At 32.3% G+C, this 25,402-nt stretch overlaps 2 protein-coding genes across 3 annotated transcripts; both read left to right on the plus strand.

Moving 5' to 3' along the window:
• The first annotated feature begins 1,188 nt into the window (after positions 1–1,188).
• Positions 1,189–5,719, plus strand: LOC123892679 (alpha-soluble NSF attachment protein-like). Its single transcript, XM_045942528.1, has 9 exons — positions 1,189–1,416; positions 1,710–1,759; positions 1,881–1,953; positions 2,370–2,449; positions 4,083–4,237; positions 4,353–4,512; positions 4,595–4,642; positions 4,815–4,895; positions 5,308–5,719. Exons 1-9 carry the CDS (start codon positions 1,269–1,271, stop codon positions 5,386–5,388), a joined length of 876 nt encoding a protein of 291 aa, XP_045798484.1. The 5' UTR covers positions 1,189–1,268; the 3' UTR covers positions 5,389–5,719.
• A 5,444-nt stretch (positions 5,720–11,163) lies between these two features.
• Positions 11,164–25,154, plus strand: LOC123888597. 2 transcript variants are annotated; one of them, XM_045937673.1, is made up of 24 exons: positions 11,164–11,778; positions 13,571–13,642; positions 14,169–14,212; positions 14,537–14,648; positions 14,740–14,811; positions 15,495–15,557; positions 15,824–15,901; positions 16,001–16,093; positions 16,249–16,368; positions 16,760–16,846; positions 16,947–17,156; positions 17,838–17,885; positions 18,980–19,234; positions 20,034–20,140; positions 20,529–20,773; positions 21,287–21,355; positions 21,484–21,548; positions 21,708–21,877; positions 22,404–22,482; positions 22,915–23,170; positions 23,651–23,696; positions 24,191–24,299; positions 24,436–24,498; positions 24,852–25,154. In XM_045937673.1, the coding sequence occupies exons 1-24, from the start codon at positions 11,461–11,463 to the stop codon at positions 24,930–24,932; spliced, it is 2,862 nt and encodes a 953-aa protein (XP_045793629.1). In that variant the 5' UTR covers positions 11,164–11,460; the 3' UTR covers positions 24,933–25,154. The 2 variants fall into 2 exon arrangements, with proteins under 2 accessions (XP_045793629.1, XP_045793630.1); XM_045937674.1 differs by lacking the exon at positions 14,169–14,212 and having other exon boundaries at positions 11,642–11,778.
• The last annotated feature ends 248 nt before the right edge of the window (positions 25,155–25,402 follow it).

A 25,402-nucleotide genomic window follows, 5' to 3' on the forward strand; every position in this document is an offset into this window, starting at 1 on the left:
TAAAACACTAGTATGATACCCGTGCCAAGCACGGGGGCAAAACTTTAAAAATTTACTTATTTTTGTTTATAACATAAATAAAAATTATGATGAATAGAGTAACAAAAAACGCATGATAAAAAATAATGGTCGATTTTTAGAAAATCAAATAACTCATATAATTTCTTTTCGTGATATCTAAACTAATGTTCAAATAAACATTTTTTATTTCTTTTAACCAAAAAGAAAATGTATTTAATCAAACAACCTGGATTATAATCTGAACGAAACAATTGTTCAAATCAACAGACCACACAAAAAGATTCAGGAAAATGTTTATAGTTTGAATCTCGAAAAGGAAATTGGAACTATTCTATGGAATTATGACGTTTGAATGATTGTATGAGAGCACCATCGGCAGTGAAGCTAATTCGATGTTTAGTCTGGTTTTTAAAACATTAATAAGTCTAGCCTTAATAAAAAATAATATAATCTCTCCGGATTCAAATGCAAGCAAAAAAATATTTTTTATATTTATTAAATAATTGATGAATCTGATAGATAATATTGATAAGATTTATTGATTACTCAATGAATTTATTTTGTTTTTGTTTATATTTAAAACTGAATGGAATATATAGTTTTTTTTGGAAAAGGAATGGAATATATAGTTATTTCATCCTATCCTTTTTACAGGACTAGGATTTATCGTAGTCTAGAAATGACGCAATAATATACAATAGTTAATCTGATCCATTGATTTCACATCAGACGACTATGATAAATATGAATCAAAATGATATTGGTCATTTCATTAAATCGGACGGTTAATACTATAACTGTATTAACACAATTATAACAAATAATTTTTTTTTTCCTTTTTATATGAAACAATTTATTTTTTAAAATTTATTAAATAATCAATGTATTTAATTTATATTATTTTTTATAAAAATGAGTGCTACTCATTATTATTACAATAAAAATTTGTACTACAATAAAATAAAAAATTTAATTTAATTTGTCCAATAATATATCAACACATCATGTATGATGTTTAACAACACATCATATATGATGATGTGTCACATTCATTAAATAATGTGGCAACACATAATTAGATGCATGTGTAAAAAAACATTACACCTACGATTCATACAAATTAAACTCTTAAATCAAATACCAAAATAAAATAAAATAATTTGTACTATAAAGTTGAGCAATGATGTGAAGGAGCAACCTCAGCATCCCTTAGATTGCACTTTGCATTTCCCCTTCCGAAAAATCTAATGGCTGATCACATACAGACAGGACAACAACTGGCGAACAAAGCGGAGAAAAAGCTCTTCTGTTGTTGCGCCTTGTTTGGCTCCAATTATCAAGATGCCGCTGAACTCTTCCTTAAATCCGCTAAATCATTCAAACTCGGAAAATCATGTTCATTTCTCACACTCTTCCACTTAACACTTCTTTTTTTAATTTTCAAAAAAAAATATTATTGCTATTTTGGAAACTTGGCTTCTTGCATCATAACCATAACCACCACCCATCATGATTTTTCACTTTGTTTGAAATCTTAAATGATTAATTTTAGTATTTGAACTTTTGGGTATTTATTTTTTCATTAGCAAGTTGATAAAGTTTCAAACTTTCTCTGTTGGGTTACTCTGGGGTATTATGGTAATTTCTAGTGTGAATGTGTTGTTGATGGGTTATTTGGTTTGTTTCAGGGGACAAAGCAGGTTCAATCTTCATCAAATCAGCTAAATGTCATATCAAGGTTCATTACTATGATTTTTCATACTTTGTTATATGTGATATTTTGTGGTGTTGATTTTATAATATATGATGATACATAATAAATAAATTAAATTTGGTTTTTGCAATTATATGTAATACAGTTAGATAACAAGGTTGATGCTGCTAAAGCTTATGTAGATGCTTCCCATTGTTACAAGAAAACATCTACAAAAGGTGCTTATTATAGAGATTTATAAATGCTAAGATTTGTTGATTAAGCATAACTTTTAGAGTAACCAAAATTGATTCTAGAGGTGTAGAATTGATTCTGACTTGTTTGATTTCTCTAAAGTATAATTGATTCTGCCTCCATAGTTGATTCTACATGAAGTTAGAAATTGTAGCTTCTAATTCTAGAGTTAATTTTTACACTCAAATTTTTTGTTCAATTCACTTTTACATGAATATATCCAAACATAAATCATTTTACCTTCAACTCAATTTTGATCAGAAACAATTTTACATAATCAATTCTGCCAAAATCAATTTTTCTCACCGCAAAACCAAACATACAATTATATTTCACTTTGGTTGTTTGAAACTTTAAATGATTGCAATAACTTTTGTTGCTTCTGTTTTGATGTTTTAAGGAGCTATTACATGCTTAAATCAAGCAGTAACTATTTTCACAGAAATTGGTCAACACATCATGGCGGCAAGGTATTGCAAGGTACATTCTGCATTTATGCACACACACACACACACACACACACACACACACACAACGTGTGTGTACACATCTTAGATGCAGACAAAATTACATCCTGTTACAAAGTTACATCAATGCACTTGTTGTCCCAGAGACCAAGTCTATTCCATAGAGTATTTTATGCAAATATTATTTTCTAATCCTAACGGCCTAATCACATCTATTAAACTTACTAACAATTGCCATGACTAATTATTTCGTAACCAACTAACCGTACGTAACTACTATCAGGCATTTAGTCTTGTTGTTTCCTATGATGCCTGATTGATTCCTTCACTTTACGTGTCTTAAAAATCATCATTGTCCCCAAATAAGGCTGGAGTAAATAGTAATTTTGGTCCCTAAATGTACAGAGCGTTGTCACTATAGTCCCTAAATGTATCAGGAACTATTGACTAAGCTGGCAGATGGAATACACATTCAAGAATCTAACTAACTAACTAACTAACGAAAGACAAATTTAAAGTTTTTTTTTTTTTGTAGTTTTGATATATTCAGAGACTATAGTGATGATAGTGCTTAATACATTCAAAGACCAAACAACTTTTTACTCTTAGGCTGACTGTAGGAAATTAACTTTTCATCAACTTCGATTGCCACTATCTCCCCTCTTTGTTCAATTCTTTATTATTCTCCCAGGATCACTAATCATAATTGGTTTTTTGCATATCAATGTAAGATATGGAAATTTCCTCAACAACTAAAGCATGATCCTTTGCTTTTCATCTCAATGAATTCTTGATATGTTAATTCGTGTAGACCTCTGATTTTCATGGCAGGCCATTTTGATATATGGCCTTGAAATAGTACTAGAAGACCCCGTTTTCGTACGCCACTTTGTGTTTCTTGTTCCGAACGCAAGTGTGTTTGTCTCTATATTGGAGGGCTTGAAATCTATTTATCTTCCAGAAAACACTTAACTTATGACAAAAGAACCTCAAATACGTCGATAAACTCCGCAAAATCTTTTTGTTCCAACTCAGTCAATTCTTGGAAAGGATTTTAATATATACTGTCACCCCCCAAACCATGTCACTATTTTCCCCCGCAACTTCTCCCATGGAAGTCCATCTTGTGCTTACCTCAATAAGTCTATGCCCTAGTGATCCACTCAATGGGGTCATCTTGCAGCTCCATTTTCTTAATTTCCATGCAGTACTTACTCTGTACTCATCCATATCAAGATTCCTCAAATCTGATCCTTTTCCGTCATCTCTGTGTGATGAACTGTTTGGCTTAATTTCATCACAATTTCCCATAATTTTCTATTCTCAGAACAATTTTTTTTCAAAATTTTCCTCTGACTATCCTATATGCCCCCATCCATTTGTGTCACCATATCAGCATTGAGTTGTGGAGAGTGAAAGGCAGCCAAGCGATTGTTTCAATCTCCTTTACGTCACGACCAAGTCCTAAAGATTCGGACAAGCTTGTTGGCATGTGCCTTTGTTTTCTATTCACCCAATTCTGACAACTAATTCATATACATGCATTGTGATGTTAGTATTATGCCCTCATTCTTAATGCATACTGTTAATTCTTTCATTTATGAATTTTGATATCGAGATTAAACCCTTTATCTTTCTGGATTTAGGAAATCGGTGAGTTGTATGAGCTTGATAAAGACTTAGAGCATGCTAAATCATATTTTGAGAGGGCTTCGGAACTTTTTGATTTTCGCGGGGATGCAGCAACCTCTGTGATCCAGTGTAAACAGAAAGTTGCACAATTGTCTGCTCAACTTCAACAGTTAGTGTTTTTCTTTCGGTTCCCTTCAATTCAATTTTTCTATATCTGATTAAGGAAGATCCAGATTAGAAATCATAAAATCTTGAACTATATTGATTGACTTGATATTTACCAGATATCAGAACGCAATTAAGATTTATGAAGATATTGCACAACAATCTCTGAACAACAATCTATTGAAATATGGAGTCAGAGGGTATCTTCTTAATTCTGGCCTGTGCGAGCTTTGTAAAGGGGATATTGTTGCAATTACCAACGCCTTGGAGCGCTATCAGGTTCTTTTTAATGTTTCTTATTGGTATTGGAGTATATTAATTTACATTCATACTTTTAACATATTTTCGTTTCGTCAAGTAGGACTTGGATCCAACATTCTCTAGAACTCGTGAATACAAATTTCTGGCTGTAAGTAATTGAACTTTCCTGTCATATTAGCTTTGCAGTTTTGTTTATTTGGAGTAATTCCTTGTCCCCCTTAAACACCATAAGAAAATTTGTCTTAATAGTAGCTTGGCTTGCTGCTTTTTTTCTTGATTGCTGTTTATTTTGATCTTTGAAAGTTATTATCAAATTTCAGGATTTGGCTGCATCAATTGATAACGAAGATGTTGCAAGTTTTACTCAAGTAATCAAGGAGTTTGAAAGCATAACCCACTTGGTATATTTTTATGTCCCAAGACCCAAGTAATAATAAGTACATGGGAAAAATGGTTACTCGACACTGACTCATGTGGTCACATTCAATTATTACTGGTGTTGAGATGCCATGTCAGTGTCGTGTCTGGTTTCTGTGTTAATGCTATTTGCACCTTTTCGCCATAATATCATCTTCTGCAACTTTTAGTGTATCTATTGGGTCCATACTATACAAAGTTACTTTAGTGCATGCCATTTTGGTCTCAAATCTGTTTCTATCCTTCTATTTTTAATTGAATGGTCTTTTTGCAATCTTCAAGAAGTAGCCAAAAACATGTTTTCAGTTTTATCAAGAGACATATTGGATTGTTATTCTCTCATGTCCTATCAAATTCTACATGTTTTTAAAGTTTGATGTGACTGTTTTTGTGTAGGAGTCTTGGAAGTCAACCCTTTTAGCAAGAGTTAAGGATGCTTTGGAAGCAAAAGTGATGGAAGAGGATGATTTGACATGAATAAATCAGAATCGAATTCTCAGCCAATGAAGTAATTCCAACTTTGTAAGTGTCAGTGGTAAGGATATATTAATCAAATTACATTGTATTGTATAGTGTTAAAACAACAACGTGGCTCAAAGTAAAAAAGTTATGAAAACGCAAACAGAGAACACATTATTTGATTACGAAGTTCGGTCAGTTTACGAAATACAACTTGTGTTTAACTACTACAGTCTCGAGTGGTCTACACACTTACAGGACCATTAGTAATAGATAGATAAATTGAGTTGTATTTGATGTTGTATTCACAATTCATCATTAATATATGTATTCAGTATTTAGTGTTTCATTTTTTTTCTAAAGACTTTTTGTATTATTTACCAACACTGACATAATAAAAGGTAACTTGGTGCTACAAAATTTCTGCCATGACAAGGAATAGCGAAGGGTTGGATTTATTGTGAATTTACTGCTGTGGCTTGATCAGGTCTTTTCCAATAATCATTAGATGTCATCTCATATGTTCTTTATTTATGTTATGACATTTGGTTTGCTCATAACAAATCTTGTTTTGATGAGAATAGAAACAATTTCTTGTGGAGAATATTGTTTGTAAGGCTTAGACCATAGTGGATGACTACAATTTAACATTGATGCCCGATTAACAATATGTGGAGTATTGGTGTCGTATTAGATATTTAGATGGACATGTTGTAGGAGTAGCCACTTGGTTTGTTGAATCTCTTTTGGATTTTGATGTTGCTGAGGCTTTGAGTTTAAGCCTAGTGATTCAATTTTCTCCATATATGAGCTTTTTCTAGGTGATGTTTGAAGGTGATTCGCTTAACGTGGTCTATTGTTTTCACAACCTTTCAAATTTACAATCTTTCTTTGATATGGTACTTGCTTTGTAATTGTAGTTCCCGTTTTCATTCATTTTCATCGAGTCATGTTAATCGTAGTGTTTATGTAGTTTTTCATCTTTTAGTTAAACTTAAATTGTTCTTTAATTTGTCATTTTGATTCAAGAACCACTTGGTGAGAATCTTGATCTCGTGTGGAAGTTACTCCATCCCCGTCACAACATCTACCCCAACACTCATTGATATGCGACAAAAACAATGTCATCGACTCATCTTGCATTCCCTTTTATTAGATTGTTAAAACTTTTATGCACATGTGAGAGGAGTTGTACGATGACATTGACATTGTTCATATTCCATGCCAATGGACGCTATATAGATTGAAACAAAACTGGATCGAAAAAATTGAATCGATCAGAAGCGGTGGAAAAATGGAATAGATTGAAATTGATCAAAAAAAGGAAACAAATATGTAAAATGAAAGAAAAGGAAATTAAGAAAATTCTCCAGAAAATGGAAAGCCGCGAAAAAGTTCATGGAGGATACCATATATGCTATAGCATCATTTTTAAATTGAGAGTTGAGCATAACTCAACTCTACAAAAACCAATTTTTAAATGGGAAAGTTGTCTCTACTTATAAACTCATGCAAAGATCATCTCACATCCAATTTAGAACTTCTTAACATCGATAACTCGGTCCTTTCGATTAAAACTCGTCCTTCAACTCACCTACCATGTTGTCTATGTTGGACATAAGAGTAACCCTGTTCACCACAATATTTCATTCCAAAAGAAGGAGAAAAGAAGCATACAATCATTAATAAAAAATTATGAAAAAAAAAAACTCTCAAATTCGACAAACCGAAGAAATTTATGTTTTGGACAATTAAAAAAAGGTAAATTCTAATATGGACCACTTCGTCAAGTGGTCTATGGTGGACCAGTCGTGAATAACATTATAACGAATACAAATTTTACAAAATCCACCGTTGGATTGAAAGTTTATATCATATAGATCACCGATAGAAAAATATAGAAAAATTGAAAATCATTTGATATGTTATTGAGACACATCAAGATTAACGGTTTATTAAATAAGGTAAATCTTGATGAGTCTCAATAACATATCAAATAATTTTCAAAAAATTTTAAAAATTTTATGAATGATCTATGCGATATAAACTTTCAATCCAACATTGAATTTCGTAAAATTCATATTCCGTAAATTAATTGTCCACGATAAACCAATTGTGAAGGTGGTCCACCGTAACATTAATCTTAAAGAAATATGGTGTCGTTCTCATTTGTGCACAAAAGAAATGTCCTATTTGTAAAAGAAGTAAAATACAAAAGGAAGGTGACACTCCATGCAAATACAAAGGTCAACCACTGGTTCCTAGTCATCATATCATATTATATAAGGTTAGCAAAAAGACAACACAAAATAGCAATACTCCCTATAAAGTGTTCTCTTATTTGCAAAGTTCATAGTCAGATGTAATAATGATCGATGTGTCAAAACATTATTAAACCACCAATTTGTAAACCACCAATTTTCTCAAAAATAAATAAATCATGTTGTATAAGAAAAGAATTATAAAATATTTGAGTGTTTGCATGTGGATGCATTTCTATTTTAAGCAGTATATTCGGGAATGAATTTTTTAAAATAGGCTTAAATGCAGTTTTGGGCCCCAAGTTTCACAATTGCTTGATTTTGGTCCCCCATATTTTAATTGCTTGATTTTAACCCCCTAAGTTTCACAATTGCTTGATTTTAGCCCTTCAAGTTTCAATTGCTCGATTTTAGCCCCCCAAGTTTACCCCCTTTTGCAATTATGAAACTTGAGGGGCCAAAACTGCATTTAAGCCTTTAAAATAATCCAAGTTTCTTTTATTTATAAGAAAATTTGAAAATTTGGTAATTGTCTTCGATCCTTGCATGTCAATCACGTGTAGGACAACTGTTTTTCGAAAATCATTCGCTCCAATCTTTAATTGTTGTTTGAATTTAAATTTTGATGGGCAAACTCTTCTTTTTGGCGCACTTGCCTTGACATTTCGAAGCCGTCCTGATGTATTTTTCGAACTCGCTTTATTAGCATATGTACAATTCGAACTCTGGCTCACTTTCGAATCCTATGTAAAATTTTACGTATAACAGGTATATTTAAAAATTTGAATATATTGACACATTAAGTCTTTAAATTAATAAATAAATGTGTATTTTTTTTTAAATGACATTTTTTATCATTTAAAAAAATTATAATAACTAAATATTATTAACCAAATCGGTCAAACATAACCCTCAAAAAGAAAACAAAGAAAAAAGTCAAAGAAAGAAGAAGAAAAAGTAAAGGAAAAACTCTAAGGAAATATAAAATTAGGTAATCTAGAATGATCCCTAAAAGTTTCTGGCGAATAAACCAAGTATCAACATGAAAACGAGTCACGTATCATCAACTCTCTGTGACAAGCAGGAATAACTTTTTCAAGCCAAATAGTCTGAAATCAATTACCACAATTGATACGGATATTGAAATGGAACCGACACAATAGAGACAAATCTAGGAACTTTAAAATCTACAAATCTCATCAATCGTTAGTTGGTTCAATGGTAATTGACGCTGGACTTGATAGGAAGGACCACAGTTCGATCCCCCTCAAATGCGATCGAGAAGATCATTTGATATCAGAACTGACTCTAAACCAAATTAGGCAATCCACTAAAACGAATATTGATTGTGAAAAAAAAAATCTACAAATTTCAACGAAACTAAAAAAATTCAGAAAAACAAATATTGAAACCGCCAACTACAAACCGGATACACAAACAATAACCACCAACCGGTAAAATATACATTCATCAATGATTGTATAGATAATTAGTATGCTTAATTATGAACAATTTGGTCTTGATTTTTGACAAAATAAGTACATAGTCCTATTGTGGTGCCGTCCAAAAACCATATAATAAACTCCACAAATAAAAAGATTATGCGTCAGCAATGTGGTTGTACTGTTTGTTTTGCAAACGCTATTCTCCTTGTCTCCATGCATGTAATTAACTTCAATTACATGATAAATTATGAGTGTGTTTGTTTAAGTTTTTAAACAAATAATTTTATTTGAAAAAAAGTAGAAATCGTTTTAGTAATTTTTTTAAAAATTTGAAGCTACTTTTTGGTTTATTTACTATATATAATTTTTTTTTAAATGTAAAGTTCCTACACTTAAATTCCTTGTTCTTTATAAAAAATATTTTAAAAAAATTATTAGGATTAAATTTTCATTTCAAAGCTAAAAACAATTTTCTAAAAATTCAAACAAACACCGTTAAAAAGACAAAAGTGATTTTTTTTTAACAAACACACCATATATTTGTTGTGTTGTGTGCGCCTTAAAATTTAAAATTTGAAGTGAGAATTTTGGTCCAACTATTATATGTGCTAGGCGCAACTTTCAAGTTTTTAGAAGTGCGCCGATACCTGTCTATTGTATGAGGTACGGGAATGCTTACGTGAGGCGCAATAGTTGTACGGTCTGACTATGTGAGGTTTAAGGTTTTGTCTAGGTATACAAATTTGCGATTTTCTAACATTTGGTGACTTTGGAGGCAAGAGTTTTGTGAAACACTTAAAGAGTTTTATAAACACTTTAGAAGTGAGATTCATTGTTCATCTTTGTTCTTGTGAGGTTCGGTAAAAATTTGTTTCTAGGTTCAATTCCGCTTCAAGAACTTTTCACCGTCGTGATGTGATTTACTTTGGTTCGGATCTGGTTCAGATTTCTCAAATCTAGCTTGTTGAGGTTTGGGGTTGTTTGGCTTGAAAGGGTTATTTCTAGCTACTTGCTATGATTTGTCATAGGGGTTGTTCGTATGTGAATTGGTACGTGTTGGCGGTCAGTTCAATCACCTTCTTGAGTTGTGAAGGCTCATACAACACCTTTGTTTTTTGCTATTTGATTTTGTGCCCATACGCGGACTCGTTGAATAGTGCTTCAGCGTGTGTACTTGATTCTTTTTTTAGATCACCTTGGTTGTATTTAAATTTTTTGTATACCGATTTTGTGACGATTATGTGGTTTGACTAAATTTTCACCTTAATATTTTGTATTGTCTTTTTATTTTCGGTTTAAATATCTAGGATGTTGTAATGGTTTTCCATCTGCACCCTATTTGCTTTTGTACTGGTCGTATTAGAATGAGATAGCTCCGACGACGAGGCTTGAGGTAGTTACAGTGGTTAAAGGTTTCAGGTAGGTTTGATTACAGTGGAGAAGGTACCTGCAAAACACGTTATTTTTTTAACCATATAATAACTACCCACTAACCATGTACTTTTATGTCATTTTATATTTACAACAACTAAATTTACCAAACACTTTGCTTTCATTCTACTAACTTTTCAGCTATAAAAATATCAGCCATCAGCTATAGCTAACTTTTGAACTACTTCCTCATGTCATAATTATAAGATGAGATTTACTTTTTACATACTCACTCCCTACTACAATATTTGTCACTTTGGGGAAAAAATTTGTATCACAATATGTCACTTTATATTACCAATGAAGCACTTAATGCTATTTTTTCTATTATACCCTTAACTATTTATTACTCTCTCTTCTTTCAATTGTTCAATTTATTTTTTCATACCATAAATGAAGGACAAATTTGTAAATCAACTCATAATCTCTCTTTTTTATACAACAATAATTATCTTTTTTAATATGTGTAAAAGTACCAAAGCGACATATATTATGTTACGGATGAAGTATATTGTAAGTTTGGTGTATCAAATCTATATTATTGTCTCGATATATTAAATTTTGAATGTATCTAAAAAGTGAATATTTTATTATAATTAGGAATAAACAAATTATCAATTTAGCTTATAGCTTACTTTTATCGTAAATAGCCAAATAGTTACAGAAACTCCGAAGTTTCATTTATTTAATTAGCTCAATTGTTATCTCAATTAGCTGATCAATCAAATTCAACCAATTAATTAAATATAAAATTGAGTCTCAAACTATTTTAAGTTGTTTTCGTTTTTTTTTTGGTACAATTTTAAGTTGTTTTCTATTCATCACTTAAAATCCAAATTACCAAAACTCATTTCTCACGGAATTAATTAATCATATATAAAGTCCGCATCACAATTCATCTTTATGACAATGCTCCATCTCACACTAAACCAAAAACCTTCCTTTTTCCAGTTATGGCCACGTCATCAACAATTCCCAGCACTTCCTCCATCTCCACCTTCCTCCGCCGCAACGGCGTCGTGCACCTCGGTGCTACTCACGTGAAACGCTTGCAATTGAATCAGAGACTGATCAGCACGTGCCGTGCTACTTGTTCCAGTACCGTTTCCGCACGTGCTTCGATCGGAGAGGTTGTGGTGGTAAACGATGGAGTGGTTGAGAAGGGAATTGAAGAAGGAAGGGCTTTGAGAGTTGGTTTGATATGTGGTGGTCCTTCTGCTGAACGTGGAATTTCGCTTAATTCTGCTCGATCAGTTCTTGATCATTTGCAGGTACATATAATTTTTTTCTAGTTATATTATCAACTCTGCTGTTTCTTGTTAATTTCTAAATTTACTTTCAGAATTATTATTTTTAAATAGTTTAGCAGCTATAATTTCATTTTATAAAGTAAATAAGGGAAGTCTTTATCAATTGAGTATGATCATGGTGAGATGATTTATTTAGGTGGATTAATTATTTATATTTTATTAATTAAATTATAAAAATAAATAATTTTTAAAATTAAAACTGAATTTTTTAAAAATAGATGTACCAAAAACCGAATTTTTTTAAAATAAATGGAACAATTTTGTAAATAAGTGAAAATAAAGATCAAAATTGAAATTCAGCTAAATAAAAAGGAGAGACTAGAGAGTGTATAAAAAAAAAAAAAAGAAGAAGAAGGAGAGAGACTTGACAAAAAAAAAAGGAGAGAGAAAGTGGACAAGGACCAAAAAGGAAATTCCAAGCTTTAGTTTATTTTAATTCTATTTTCGGAAAAAATATAAGAAAGTTTTAATAATTTCTCAAAATTCATTTATGAAAAATATTCCACAAAATTCAATTGTTTTTATTTTTTTATTTTTTACTATGATGTCAGTTTGATATATCACTTTTTTTTTTGTTACAAAATTTAATATATTTATAAAATATATTTGAGGAAATTGTGTATTTTTAATTTTTTATCACTCTGCTGTACTATTTTTTTTTTTTTGTAATTCAATAGAAAAGAGTGTTTTTTTATCATGTTAACTAACTCTTCCGCTCCTTAAAAAGGAGTTCTAAATTCTAATTCATTCCAAATTTAATAGTATAGCTGTATAGGATTATTCCATTTAGTTCTGTAAAATACAATGCAGTTAGTGTTTTTGGTGAACCAAAAGTATGATAACATCTTAATCAACAAAAAAAAAAGTATGATAACATCAAAGAACCCAGAAGTGATCCCAATTAGACAACAGAGACATTTAATATATTAAAGCGCAGATTTAAGCATGTGACCGCTAGACTATTTGACAAACTTATTTCACTTAGAAATCGAACTCTGGTCGTGATTAACCACTTGTCTTCTATATATATGATTGTATAACTAGGCAAATAAATTAAACTCCTAGCAAAATATTACGATGACTACGGATATTTTGAACAATAAATTTTGCACAGCTGAAGTTAATTTGTTAAAAAAAAAAGTTAATTTGTCTTTGACAAGGTAAATGAGAGAGCTTACAAGGGAGAAAATTAACATGCAGAAGCTAGTTTTAGAGAAACTGTTATTTGAAAAGCTTATAATAGTTGCAAGATTTTTTCAATGTCAACATCGAACCAAAAGTTATGAAAAGGTCAAATTAGATTAAGTCAAAATCATTCCCGTTGAGCATATCTCCGTGGGTTTGAATCCTGGTACTCCCACCCACCTATTATAAACACTTAGTCATGTCATCTCTCAACCGATGTGGGACTTCTTAACTCACCCCCTCGCGCCCAACACTATTGGGCTTGGTGGCCCGATCAATAGTTGATAGCAGGCGGCCCTGATCGTGGAGAGGCTCTGATACCATCTTAGAATTGAGTATTGGGCCTAACTCATTCTTACAAAACCGGCTTGTAAAGTGAGGATTGCCTCTAGTTTATAAACACTTAGTCAGACCATCTCTCAACCGACGTGGGACTTCTTAAAAATTTATTTTTACATGTGACCAACTCGAAGCTTAGTAAGAGGGGACATACCTTTGAAACTTTCAACAACACAATATCCAATACTTATTTATCAATGTCTCCACCTTTTTTTTGTTTACTTGACAGGGAGATGATTTACATGTGAGTTGCTATTATATTGATTGCAATCTCAATGCACATGCAATTTCTTCTGCTCAGGTTAGTGTAATATATGTTTCCCAAGATTGTGTTTCATGTGCTCCTTTTTATCCTTCTTTTGAAATATAGTTTTATCTATATTGATAGGCATATAAGAAATTCCTATCTGAATAATACAAAATTCATGTATAAATAACCCCTTTTAAAAGACTCGATCCAATACAAGGCTGGAATAGTCAGCGATGTAACATATAATATACCAACATTATATAGTTTAAGTGTTTAACTAAATAATACTTTCTTGTTCTTAAAAACATCACTTGAAATATGTTTTCCCAGCTTTCTAGTTCAAATCATCAAATTTTGGGTTATTGAAATTTATGTTTTGAATTTTTCTTTTATGTTTTTGTCAAGGTGTTGTTTCATTGTTCTATCACTGAATTGATCACTTTCTTCATTCAAAACTCTCACTCTCAGCAATAGTTCTACTATTAAGTTTAAAGTGAAATGGGAAAATAATAAAATAAAAAAGGAAAATTTGTTTCTCCAACCCAACCATTATTCTTATTTCAATATTTTTTTACAGGTGTATTCCAATACCCCTGCTGATTTTGATTTTAAACTTGAAAGGTTAGTAAACACTTCGTATCACGGAAAATCATAATAAAGAAATCTTAGTAAAAGTATTTCCAGTTTGGGAATAATTAGCTCCATAACTGGTTAGTGATTTTCAAAGAGTGGTTAATGAACAATCACTCATCGTTCAATCAAACCCTTATGTGGTTAACTGTTCCGCAAATGAAAATCTTTTTTCAAATAATTCCCTTCTTGTTATTTTCCCTTCAAAGCACCGAATAAATGTCATAAAATAAGGAATAAATACTCATAATGAAGTATGAAATAATTTACATTTGAACTTGTGAAAGTAAAGACGGCCACTTGTTAAATTTGCAGCCTTGCCCAAAGTTTCCCGACTTTGGCTGACTTGGCAGAGCATCTAGCTGCATCTGTGGACATAGTGTTTCCAGTCATACATGGTCGATTTGGTGAAGATGGTGGCATTCAGGTGAAACATTTGTGCGTGTATGTAGGGATTTCTTTCGGCAATAATTAGTATGTGTATATTTAAATGATATTTATGTGATATATACTTTTAGGAATTGCTGGAAAAGTATAATGTTCCATTTGTTGGCACAGGATCAAGTGAGTGCTGCCAAGCATTTGACAAGGTAAAGTATTCTTTACATTAATTTTGTTCTCTTTATCATAACTGGGATGAAGCAAAACATCTGAACTTTTAGACCCAAAATTGGTTTACATCATCATTTTCTAAAAATGACATAATTTGAATTCTTTAGCTCAGTACGGGAATATGCTTAAAAGCTTCATTTAGTATTTAGACAATACATACTTGTTAATTATTTGGATCCTGATTGTGCTACATGAGAAAGTAATTGGGAAACACTAATAAACTATAGGCTTAATTAGTAAAATGGTCCCTTAAAGATATTTTTGGTTTCAGATTGGTCCCTTAAAGAAAAAAAGGTCCAAATAGGTTCCTTAAAGAAAAACAAGTCTGAATAGGTCCCTTAAAGACATCTCCGTTAATCAGTTTGGTCCTATTTAGACCTCTTTTTAGGGACCAAACTGATTAACGGAGATGTCTTTAAGGGACCTATTCGGACTTTTTTTTTCTTTAAGGGACCTATTTGGACCTTTTTTTCTTTAAGGGACCAATCTGAAACCAAAAATATCTTTAAGGGACCATTTTACTAATTAAGCCTAAACTATATGAAACTTTAAATCCGAAACATCTTAAATTTATTTCATATCACCGTTAGCTTTATCAAACTTTGGTTACTTTCTAGTTTGACTATATCCTCAAGCACTAATTTTCTTATAATTATTCCAGTATAAAGCATCATTGGAGCTCAGGAAGTATGGGTTCGTAACGGTGCCCAGTTTCTTAGTTCAGGTATTGAAAATTGTGTTTTGACAAAGTCATTATTTCTCCTTGTTGCGATGATTAATTATATATTTCTCCCAGTTTCTAATGTTTTTAAATATTCGATAATTGGATGCTGCAAGTTTAATGGTCATCTATATTTATTTGTGTTAGATTACATCCACACTTACGTGTTTGTGAAAGTATTTTCATTCTTTAAAGTTTAAACATCATTCATCCACATTTTCATACTTACATGAGATTTTATAAATTTATAACATTTTGATGTCAAATAGGGGTATGAAACAAACAAATCAGAACTATCAGAGTGGTTTAGGAAACACCAGCTGGACCCTGACGTGGGGAAAGTTGTGGTAAGGCACTTGATTTAGTTCAGTAATTAGTGATTCGTTCTTAACTCACTGCGAAGCAGTTTGTGATGCCTATTAAGAAATTAAAATTTGATATTTCAGGTGAAACCAACAAGAGGAGGATCAAGCATTGGTGTTACGGTTGCATACGGTGTGAATGATTCTATTGTGAAAGCCAATGAAATTATGTCTGAGGTATTTTCTGTCAATTTGGAATTCTGTTGATGAATACACCGAAACATTAGTAGAATGATATAAAGAAAAGTTAGTAGTGCATGTTGATTAAGACCATATTTCTCTCATAATATATATTAACTATTGGTCTTGGTCATTGATTTTGAATGTTATAGGGAATTGATGATAAAGTGCTAATAGAAATATTTCTTGAAGGAGGGTGTGAGTTTACAGCCATTGTCCTTGATGTAGGATCTAGTTCAGATAGCTGCCCTGTTGCGCTACTTCCTACCGAGGTATGTTCCGCTTTTCTTCCCACGAGATTTCTTATTTATTCTCAGCAATTCTAGAAATTTTTTATGTTTGTTTATATCACTCTGGAAGGGGCTGAGGATGTTATATGAGATAGTTCAAGTATCAGTCCTTGTTTGGTTTAATGGAGTGAGGGTTTGTTTGAAAAGCTTTCGAATGCATATGAAGGAGTTAATAAGTTGAGCTAGTATAATGTATTTTTGCTGTTGTTCAAGGCTGTAAATTGCCATAATTTGTATTTATAACCGAATTGCAGTTCTGTATCACCCTTTGTCAGTCTGAAACTACTCAAACAATTTATACATGGAAATTGTAATTGATTATTGCGTAATAAATATTTCATACAGAGCAATAACACTGTAATTAGATAAACAGGTAGAGCTTCAATTCCTTGGTGCAAATGACCTGAAAGAGAATGATGCAATATTTAATTACCGTAGGAAGTACCTTCCAACCCAACAGGTTAGTATTAGTGTGAAATGATGCAATATTCACAAGTATTTGGTTTCAGACAATACTGCCAAGTTTCTTTCTAATCTAGTGAAGTATATGTTCTCCACAGGTTGCTTATCACACTCCACCTCGATTTCCTTTGGATGTAATTGAGAATATTCGCAAAGGAGCGTCTGTGTTATTTAAACGGCTTTGCCTGCAAGATTTTGCACGAATTGATGGATGGTTTTTGCCTGATTCAGGTTGTAAGCTATCATCTTCAGAAAGTGAGTTTGGAAGGTCTGAATCTGGTACCATAATATTCACTGACATTAATATGGTGAGGCGATTTTCTCTCTTCGGCGAATAGAGATAGAGCTAGGTATATAGGTTGGTTCTCCCCGTTTAACCCGCATAAACCTGCACGTTAAATGGTCCGGGTTGGTCCGTCTGCAAATGATAACGAGTTGCGATAAGTTGGTCCGAGTCTGCACCGTGTTGGTCCACGGTTAAATAAAAAATAATAAGTTTTTTTGTATAAAATACTAAAAATTGTTATTATAAATGTTCGTTTTTGAAAAAAACTAAAAATCTACTATTGTTTTTAACTTGTAAGTAGAAAGTAAAAACCCACAAATGATATATGTATATAAAGAACTTCAACATTCCAAACCAACATTAAGAGTATAATGAAAAATATAATAGAATCTTTCCTTTTTGGACAGGGTCAAATTATAGTGGATAAATGTAGTTCATGTTAAAAACATTACATGAATTGTGGACCAACCCGGAATCTGCGGATTTAGATGTCGTAACCCACGGTCTTAACAATCCAACTCACGCAGACCAAAATTCAAATGGACGAAAAAAACACCTGGTCCAAAGCCCGTGCGGGCCTCGGGTTAAATGGGCTGGTCCACGGGACTCAGTCCGTATACTCAACTCTGAATACAGATAGAAGTTTTACTACTAATGTTGATTGTTCACTATTGCTGATTATATATTTCATTGCATATTTCAGATTAGTGGTATGGAACAAACAAGTTTTCTGTTTCAGCAAGCTTCTAAGGTACTTCTGTTTGTGTCGCATGGCAACAGAACCCGTACCCGCGGGTACCCGCCCGAACCCACCCCGAGTTTGACGGGGAAAAACCGATTTGACTGGGTTTGGGTTCGGGTTCGGGTTTTCCCCGATTTCAAAACACGGGGATGGGGCGGGTAACAGAGATATTGGTACCCACCCCGAACCCGTCCCCGAACCCGCCCGTTTATATAAAATTACTATATTACCCCTATTTATTTATTTATAATGACACAGATCATATAATTTATCTACTTGAGTTAGGATTTTTAATGAACAATGGTTCTTAGTTATTTGTTTTTTTAGCAATTTCAGTGAACAATGATGTAGAACATTCTTGGTTATTTGGTTGTTTTGACGGTATTTTGGAATATTGGTTTGTACCGGTACTATTTTATGGTTTTGATAATTTTGGTTTGATATTTTGGAATATCATTTCATTTGTATGTTTAATGCATTGAAATTTTGGTTTGTACTTTATTATTTGAATTTTTTTGTATTGTATGTATGTCAGTGTTCGGGAAAATTTTGGGTTCGGGTAAGGTTCAGCAGGGCAGGGCAAGGTTCGGGGATACCCGAACCCATTTGGGTATACCCGAACCCATTTGGGACGGGGATTGGGTTCAATTTTTCATTCCCGTCGGGTAATGGGCGGAGAACGGGTATTTATCAATGATTCGGGTATGGGGAACGGGGAAGGTAAAAACCGTACCCGCGGGTACCCATTGCCATGCCTATGTCTGCCTCACATTTCTTATAATATATACCAAAGCTCCTTATACTACCATATCTCATAAGGTATTTCTCTGTCATACTTATGTATGGCTGCAATTGGTCTTTGGCCTCTTCTAATTAAATTCACATTCTCCATTTATAGGTGACTTTATTTTTTTGAATCAATGTTTCTAGGTGACTTAATGTTTTGTTTTATGTCATGTTTTCTTGTGTATTTCAAGCACCATGTTTTAATGTGGCACCAACCATTCAAGCACTTCTAAATGAAAAAAATATTAATTTTGTTTCTGTATTAATGTATGGATTCATGTTTTTCACTGCCTGAAAATGCCCTCTATATTGTTCAGGTTGGTTTTTCTCATACAAACATCCTTAGGAGCATTGTTCACCATGCTTGCTTGCGGTTTCCAAACCTTGCATCAGTAAGTGGTATATCAGGTCTGATTCCAAGCAGATCAAAATCTTCAGAAGTTAATAAGTCATTTGCCCCTCGTGAAGGAGCTCGAAAAGTTTTTGTCATTTTTGGAGGGGACACATCAGAACGGCAAGTATCTCTTATGAGTGGTACAAATGTTTGGCTTAATTTGCTAGGCTTCGATGATGTAAGTGTCGACAAAACCTTCAAGTAAAAGTTCAGTATACATAATACCCTGATAGTCCATCTGATAAATTGTAGTTATGTGCTCGAACTTTAATTCTCTCTTTTTTTTTTTTACAAAATTTTAAGGAAATAGATGTGTAAGCATTAATTTCATAATTCTTGCACTTTTTTTTTGAGCTGTTTCATGTTTTTTCGCCTTTAGAATCATCATATGATGTGTTGTAATAAATATATCAAAACATACCAAATAGGCCAATATCTTATTTTTGTGGGGTAAGTCAAGCAAGGGTTATTTTAGACTAAAAATGTTTCATAAATATGATATTTTGGTATATATTTTGTAGCCGTTAATAATAAAATTGTCAAGATAATTTATACATCTTTACCAATGACTTAGGGCCCGTTTGTCTTATACGTTTTAAAAATCAATTTCGATGTTTTAGTTATGTTCGCATATAAGCTTTTTTGAAAATCATTTTGTTAAAAATTGATATTTATGCTGAAAATGAAATAGCTATTTTGATTAGCTTTTGAAGAAAATCTTAGTTTATGGTGTCTATGCTTTTTCAACCATATTAATGAAACTATTTTAACATGCATAGTTTTCAACTTGAATGCTTTTTCAGCCATGGTTTATCCTTTTCTTAAGTCTCTAAAAATAATCACCAATTATTTGTATTAAAATCACTTCTATTTTAATCTATATCAAACGGGCCCTAACACACAAGTACTGTTTCATTCTGTAAACTTATGGCATTTGCTCCCTGAAAAGATTTTCTAATAATAATTTGTTCTTACAGCTTGAGGTAACACCATGTTTACTTTCCTCAACAAGTGATTATGCATCTAGTGTCGATTTGGGAATCAAGGCTGATGATGTATGGAATAGAACAGTTTGGTCATTACCGTAAGTATTGGTTATTTTCTCCATATCAGGATTTGTCTTCAATTTCTGAATATATACTTATGGGTACAACTTGTCTATTTTAAAGTTGTTAGGGAGATTTAAAACCATTCTACCCAATATCTTAAGCATTTAGGAAGTTTGTCATTGGCATGGCATGATATCAAACTCTCAGTGACCAAGTGATCAAGTTCAATCTTTTTCACCCTATCGTCCAGAAATGTATCCAATTTTCCCTATATTCAGTGTTAGAATAAATTTTTAATCTAATCTGGCTGCCTAACATAGCCACTCAATCCATGATCAGTAACAACAGTTGATTGTGATTCATTCATGCGGCCTCATCGTATTGTTGGTAGAATGAAGTAATTCAACATTTATTTTTTTACAGATATTCTCTTGTGCTGCGACATACTACTGAGGAAGTACTTGATGCGTGCATAGAAGCAATTGAGCCAAATCGGGCTGCACTAACATCGCATCTACGGAATAAAGTAATGAATGATCTCATGGAGGGTTTGAAGGATCAGAATTGGTTTACAGGATTTGATATTGCTGACGAACTGCCTAAGAAATTTTCTTTAAGGCAGTGGATCAAACTTGCCAAGGAAGTCAAGGCAACAGTTTTCATTGCAGGTATTAAAAGCACAAGTGTTTTCTAGTGATTAATTTTTTAAATTCAATTTCTTCATTGATGCATGAAAAAATGTTTTCATATTCTCTATTTAGTATTTATAGATTATTGAAGATGCATATTTTAAAAGTCGTTGTATATGCAGAGTGTGATTCACGTTGACAAAAGTCAAATTTGATGTAATGTTTCAAGATGAAAATACACTGCTTTATTTTTATTTTTTTTTGTTTCGTTTTTGGTTTTTGAAGTAGATGCGGAATGGTTATAGGGGAAACAGTTGTTAGGTATGACCATGTGGAAAAGCCAATGATAGTAAAATGGACAATTTATCTAAAAGTGGTTTAAAAGGCTCCCGTTATTTCTTTAAATAGTGATAACTGATTGGACTATGACACATTCTTTAAACAGTTTTCAAATGATTTAGATGTTCAGTTCAGAGTAACTTTAAAGGAGTTCATGTTTATGAAATTGATTGTGTATTTTTTTACAATGTTCATCCTTTGTTACATATATAGTACATGGAGGCATTGGAGAAGATGGCACACTTCAGTCTTTGTTGGATGCTGAAGGAGTTCCCTACACAGGTTTGTTTATATTGTACCCTTGCTACATGAGACTATTAGTATTAGGTATAATGGTATCCACTTCCCAGGTTCAATTTTTATTTTAAATTGTAATCGTATATTCCCCCCACTTTTATCTTCTGTTGAAGGTCCTGGTACATTGGCATCAAATGTTTGTATGGACAAAGTTGCGACTTCTGTTGCTGTAAAGCATGTACGTTTCCCTTAATCAAAAATACTTTTTTCGCTGAAAGATAAACACTCGTCTTCCATTACTTTTCTCAATTTGACATAAACACACTCCACTTTCATTATTTTTCTCAATTTGACATTTTTCTCTGATGGTGCATTGTAATATCTTGTTATTTGAAAGCTCACAAGTTCGGGAGTTCTTACGATTAATAAGGAAGTCTGGACAAAAGATGATCTGTCTAATAAGCCCATAAACGATATATGGCATGACCTCACCCAGAAGCTACAATGTGAAACATTATGTGTTAAGCCAGCAAAAGATGGATGCTCAACCGGGGTTGCAAGATTACGGTAGATTTGTAAATTTGTTAGCATCCCTTTTCATGTTATCAATGATTTAAAAGTTATGAAATAGCGCCTTATAGCATGCTTTTAAAGGATCAATGTTTATTTCAATGATTACTGTAGGGTGAGATATGTTAATGTTGTGTGCTGTATAACCACACATGGTTCTTATTTATAGTCACGAAATAGAATCATTAATAATTACAAAGGATCAATCTAATCCTTTATTACAGTCAGTAACAGTTTTTTAAACGATTAGAGTTAGTAACTTTATCCTGATTTTCTATCTAGCTGTTTCCTCTCCCTCCGTAATAAATATAACCAAAATTAACCACTTAAGCACTTTTTTTTTACAGCAACCACTTACACACTTATTAAGATAAATAGGATGAGAAGAGTTACTTTTTTCTTATATTTTGTTACAACTTAAATGTGCCAAATTTTGCTTTTATTTTGTTACAAGGGAAGTACATAATAAACACATGTTAAATAGACTTTCTAACAATTAGTTGCTCATTCTATTTCCATGCAGTTGTTCCAATGACCTTGCAATATACATTAAAGCTCTAGAGGAACGTCTACTAAGGATTCCTCCAAATAGCTTATCAAAGGTATAGGAACAAAATAAAGTCATCATATGTCATTTGGATGTACACATCTGAAAGAAACAAAAAAATTGTACCGTCCTTAAGTACACTTCCAGAAACATGTGATTTTTTAGAAATGTGTTGTCGACAAAGTTCTCCCTATGCATTTATCATATTGTTGTGCCCATACAAATTATAAGACACTGGTAGCAGCATAATATGCATAACAATCACTACTTTCTAAACTATTAAATATCATTGTCACTATATATGAAGGGGCTTGTTGAGTGTAATTAATTGTTATTTTTTTCCTTTTTAATCCATGATAAATCTTTCCGTAATTTTTATTCATAGGTTACATAGGATTATCAATTACGGAGTTACTGATTTTAGTAACCAACTTGAAATTTTAATTTTAATGACATCTTATCTCTTGCTTTCTACTGATGTACACAGGCACATGGTATGATTGAGATGCCAAACCCTCCTCCAGAGCTCCTGATCTTTGAACCTTTCATAGAGACGGATGAAATAATTGTGTCATCTAATGTTAAGAATGAGACTGGTCATGGCTTCGTGTGGAAAGGGCACAGTAGATGGGTGGAAATAACAGTAGGCGTCATAGGAAAACGTGGATCAATGCACTCACTAAGTCCTAGTGTAACTGTCAAGGAAACTGGTGATATTTTGTCATTAGAGGAGAAGTTCCAAGGTTGGTGATCTCCACAGAATTATATTATCTGGTTTTTAGAAGGATAATTGCAAAAGACATGGCCTTCCGCTAGTTTTTCTTAGGCAGCTAAAATATATTAGAGAACTTCAATTGTAATTGAAGTGAACAAAACTTGAAAATTACAGGAAAATGTTAGGATGGCCATTTTCGCTTAAGAGTACTGGAACAGTGAAACTTAAGTTTACTACGAAGCAAATCCTAATGACCTGTCATGAACCATATTTTTTAAAGTGTAAACTGCTGCAGCATATAAATTATTTTTTGTTTATTTATTTATATAATACACCCCCTCATGCAAGAGCGAGTTCGAAGTGTGGAAAATGCAAAGGCCCATCCAAGCTATAGCTGATATTTAAGGCAACAGGGATCAAACTCTAGACCTGCCTGTTTGGTTTAGATTTATATGACCACAAAATGAATTAATTTGGCTTACCCCTATCCTTGTACATTGCTTCGTAGGTGGGACTGGCATCAATCTGACTCCACCTCCTTTGTCAATTATGAGGTATGTTATAGAGATTCCACATCCCAGTTGCAAAATAAATTCTGGCTCATAAGTTTTATGTCTTGTTCTTTGAGGTTTATTACTTCATTCTTACTAGAATTTGAGTTTAGTATTAACAAGGGCATGGCTTCTTGTGATAAGAGTCAATTCTGTCAACAGTTTGCTGATAATTAAGTTCTGTATATCTTCTGGCAGGCTTTGATATTATAAGCATATTTATCTAATTCTCAATTTGATAATCTAGACAACTACTAAATCACCTATCAGTTGTTTTTTGGAATATTTATCATTATAGGTTTGTTGAAATACAGTTGTCATTTCTGTTAATGAAAAATTCTAACAAAATGTAGATTTTCTAAGTTATATTTAAGTCGATATTCAGTTAACGTATTGTCGTTTCTTCCCGATTCAAGGGTGTTGTGTTTGGTCTAGATATATTCTTTGAAGGTTTTATCAAATTATTTTTAATACTTTGCTTGTTCTTCTCTTTGTAGTGAGAAAGCTTTGCAGAAATGTAAGCAACATATTGAACTGATTGCAAACACTCTACAATTAGAAGGATTTTCACGTATCGATGCATTTGTCAATGTTGACAGCGGAGAGGTTTGTTGAAGTAGATTCATCATTTTTTCTATTGATTCACCTGAAACTTATGCTACCTCTTTTGAAAATACGGAAAATGGCGAGTTAGAAATGAGTTATCATCATCTCACTCATTGACAACTTTTAAAATTTGTAGGTTTTGATTATAGAGGTAAATACTGTGCCTGGAATGACACCTTCCACTGTTCTGGTTCATCAGGTAAATTCTTCTAATCATATTATTACCTTTTTTTTTCTTTCATAATCATAATTTTTTGTGGGTAAGTCTTTTATATTCATTTTAAGTGTGTATATGTGTTTTTGATCATACAAAGTTTGAATGAATTAAAACATTATTCTTCAGTTGCCTTATTGCAAAAGATAATGACATGAACTCAATGTGTATGAAAAATGAAGCTGCTTAATAAACACACAAATTAAATTTAAAAAGTGATACAAATTAGAATCTATATGAAAAATTAAATCATCTTAATTCAAGTAATATGACACAAAATCCATCATAAATTCATACATATGTTTCTAACTGATTCCATCATTCTATTCATATCTCAGGCACTAGCAGAACAACCACCATTGTATCCTCATCAATTCTTCCGCACGCTTCTTGATTTAGCATCTGAAAGGGCCATGTAAATATGTTCAAAAGAATGTTTGAATTGTGTTCATCTAATGTTTATTTATTACTGTAAGTTATTTGTGTAGCTTCTCTTGATAATGTGAAACTTCCATTTCTTTCCCTCCGATGTATGTTTTCAAATGCAATCAAACAAGAATAGTACTTCCTCTGTTTCATATAAAGTCTTGTTTAAATAATTATATATTATACACACACAAACACACACATATATATTAAGCTACAATTTATATTTTGAAAGGAATATTAATTTTTTTTTATAGTAAATGCTAATGTGTGCCCTTGATTAAGAAAACAAATATGGAAATATTACGATGGAAGCGGTGAAATCAATTTTTTTTTCCTGATAAGCAAAGATTGTCATTAATAGATAGATAGAGTATAAGGGGTACTCAACCTTTACAAAAAGAGTATTCTCAGATACTTTGAATATAGCATAAAGGATTTGAATACCAATTAAAAAAAAATA

The sequence above is a fragment of the Trifolium pratense genome, linkage group LG6 (genome assembly GCF_020283565.1).
Source record: "Trifolium pratense cultivar HEN17-A07 linkage group LG6, ARS_RC_1.1, whole genome shotgun sequence".
Lineage (NCBI taxonomy): Eukaryota > Viridiplantae > Streptophyta > Magnoliopsida > Fabales > Fabaceae > Trifolium > Trifolium pratense.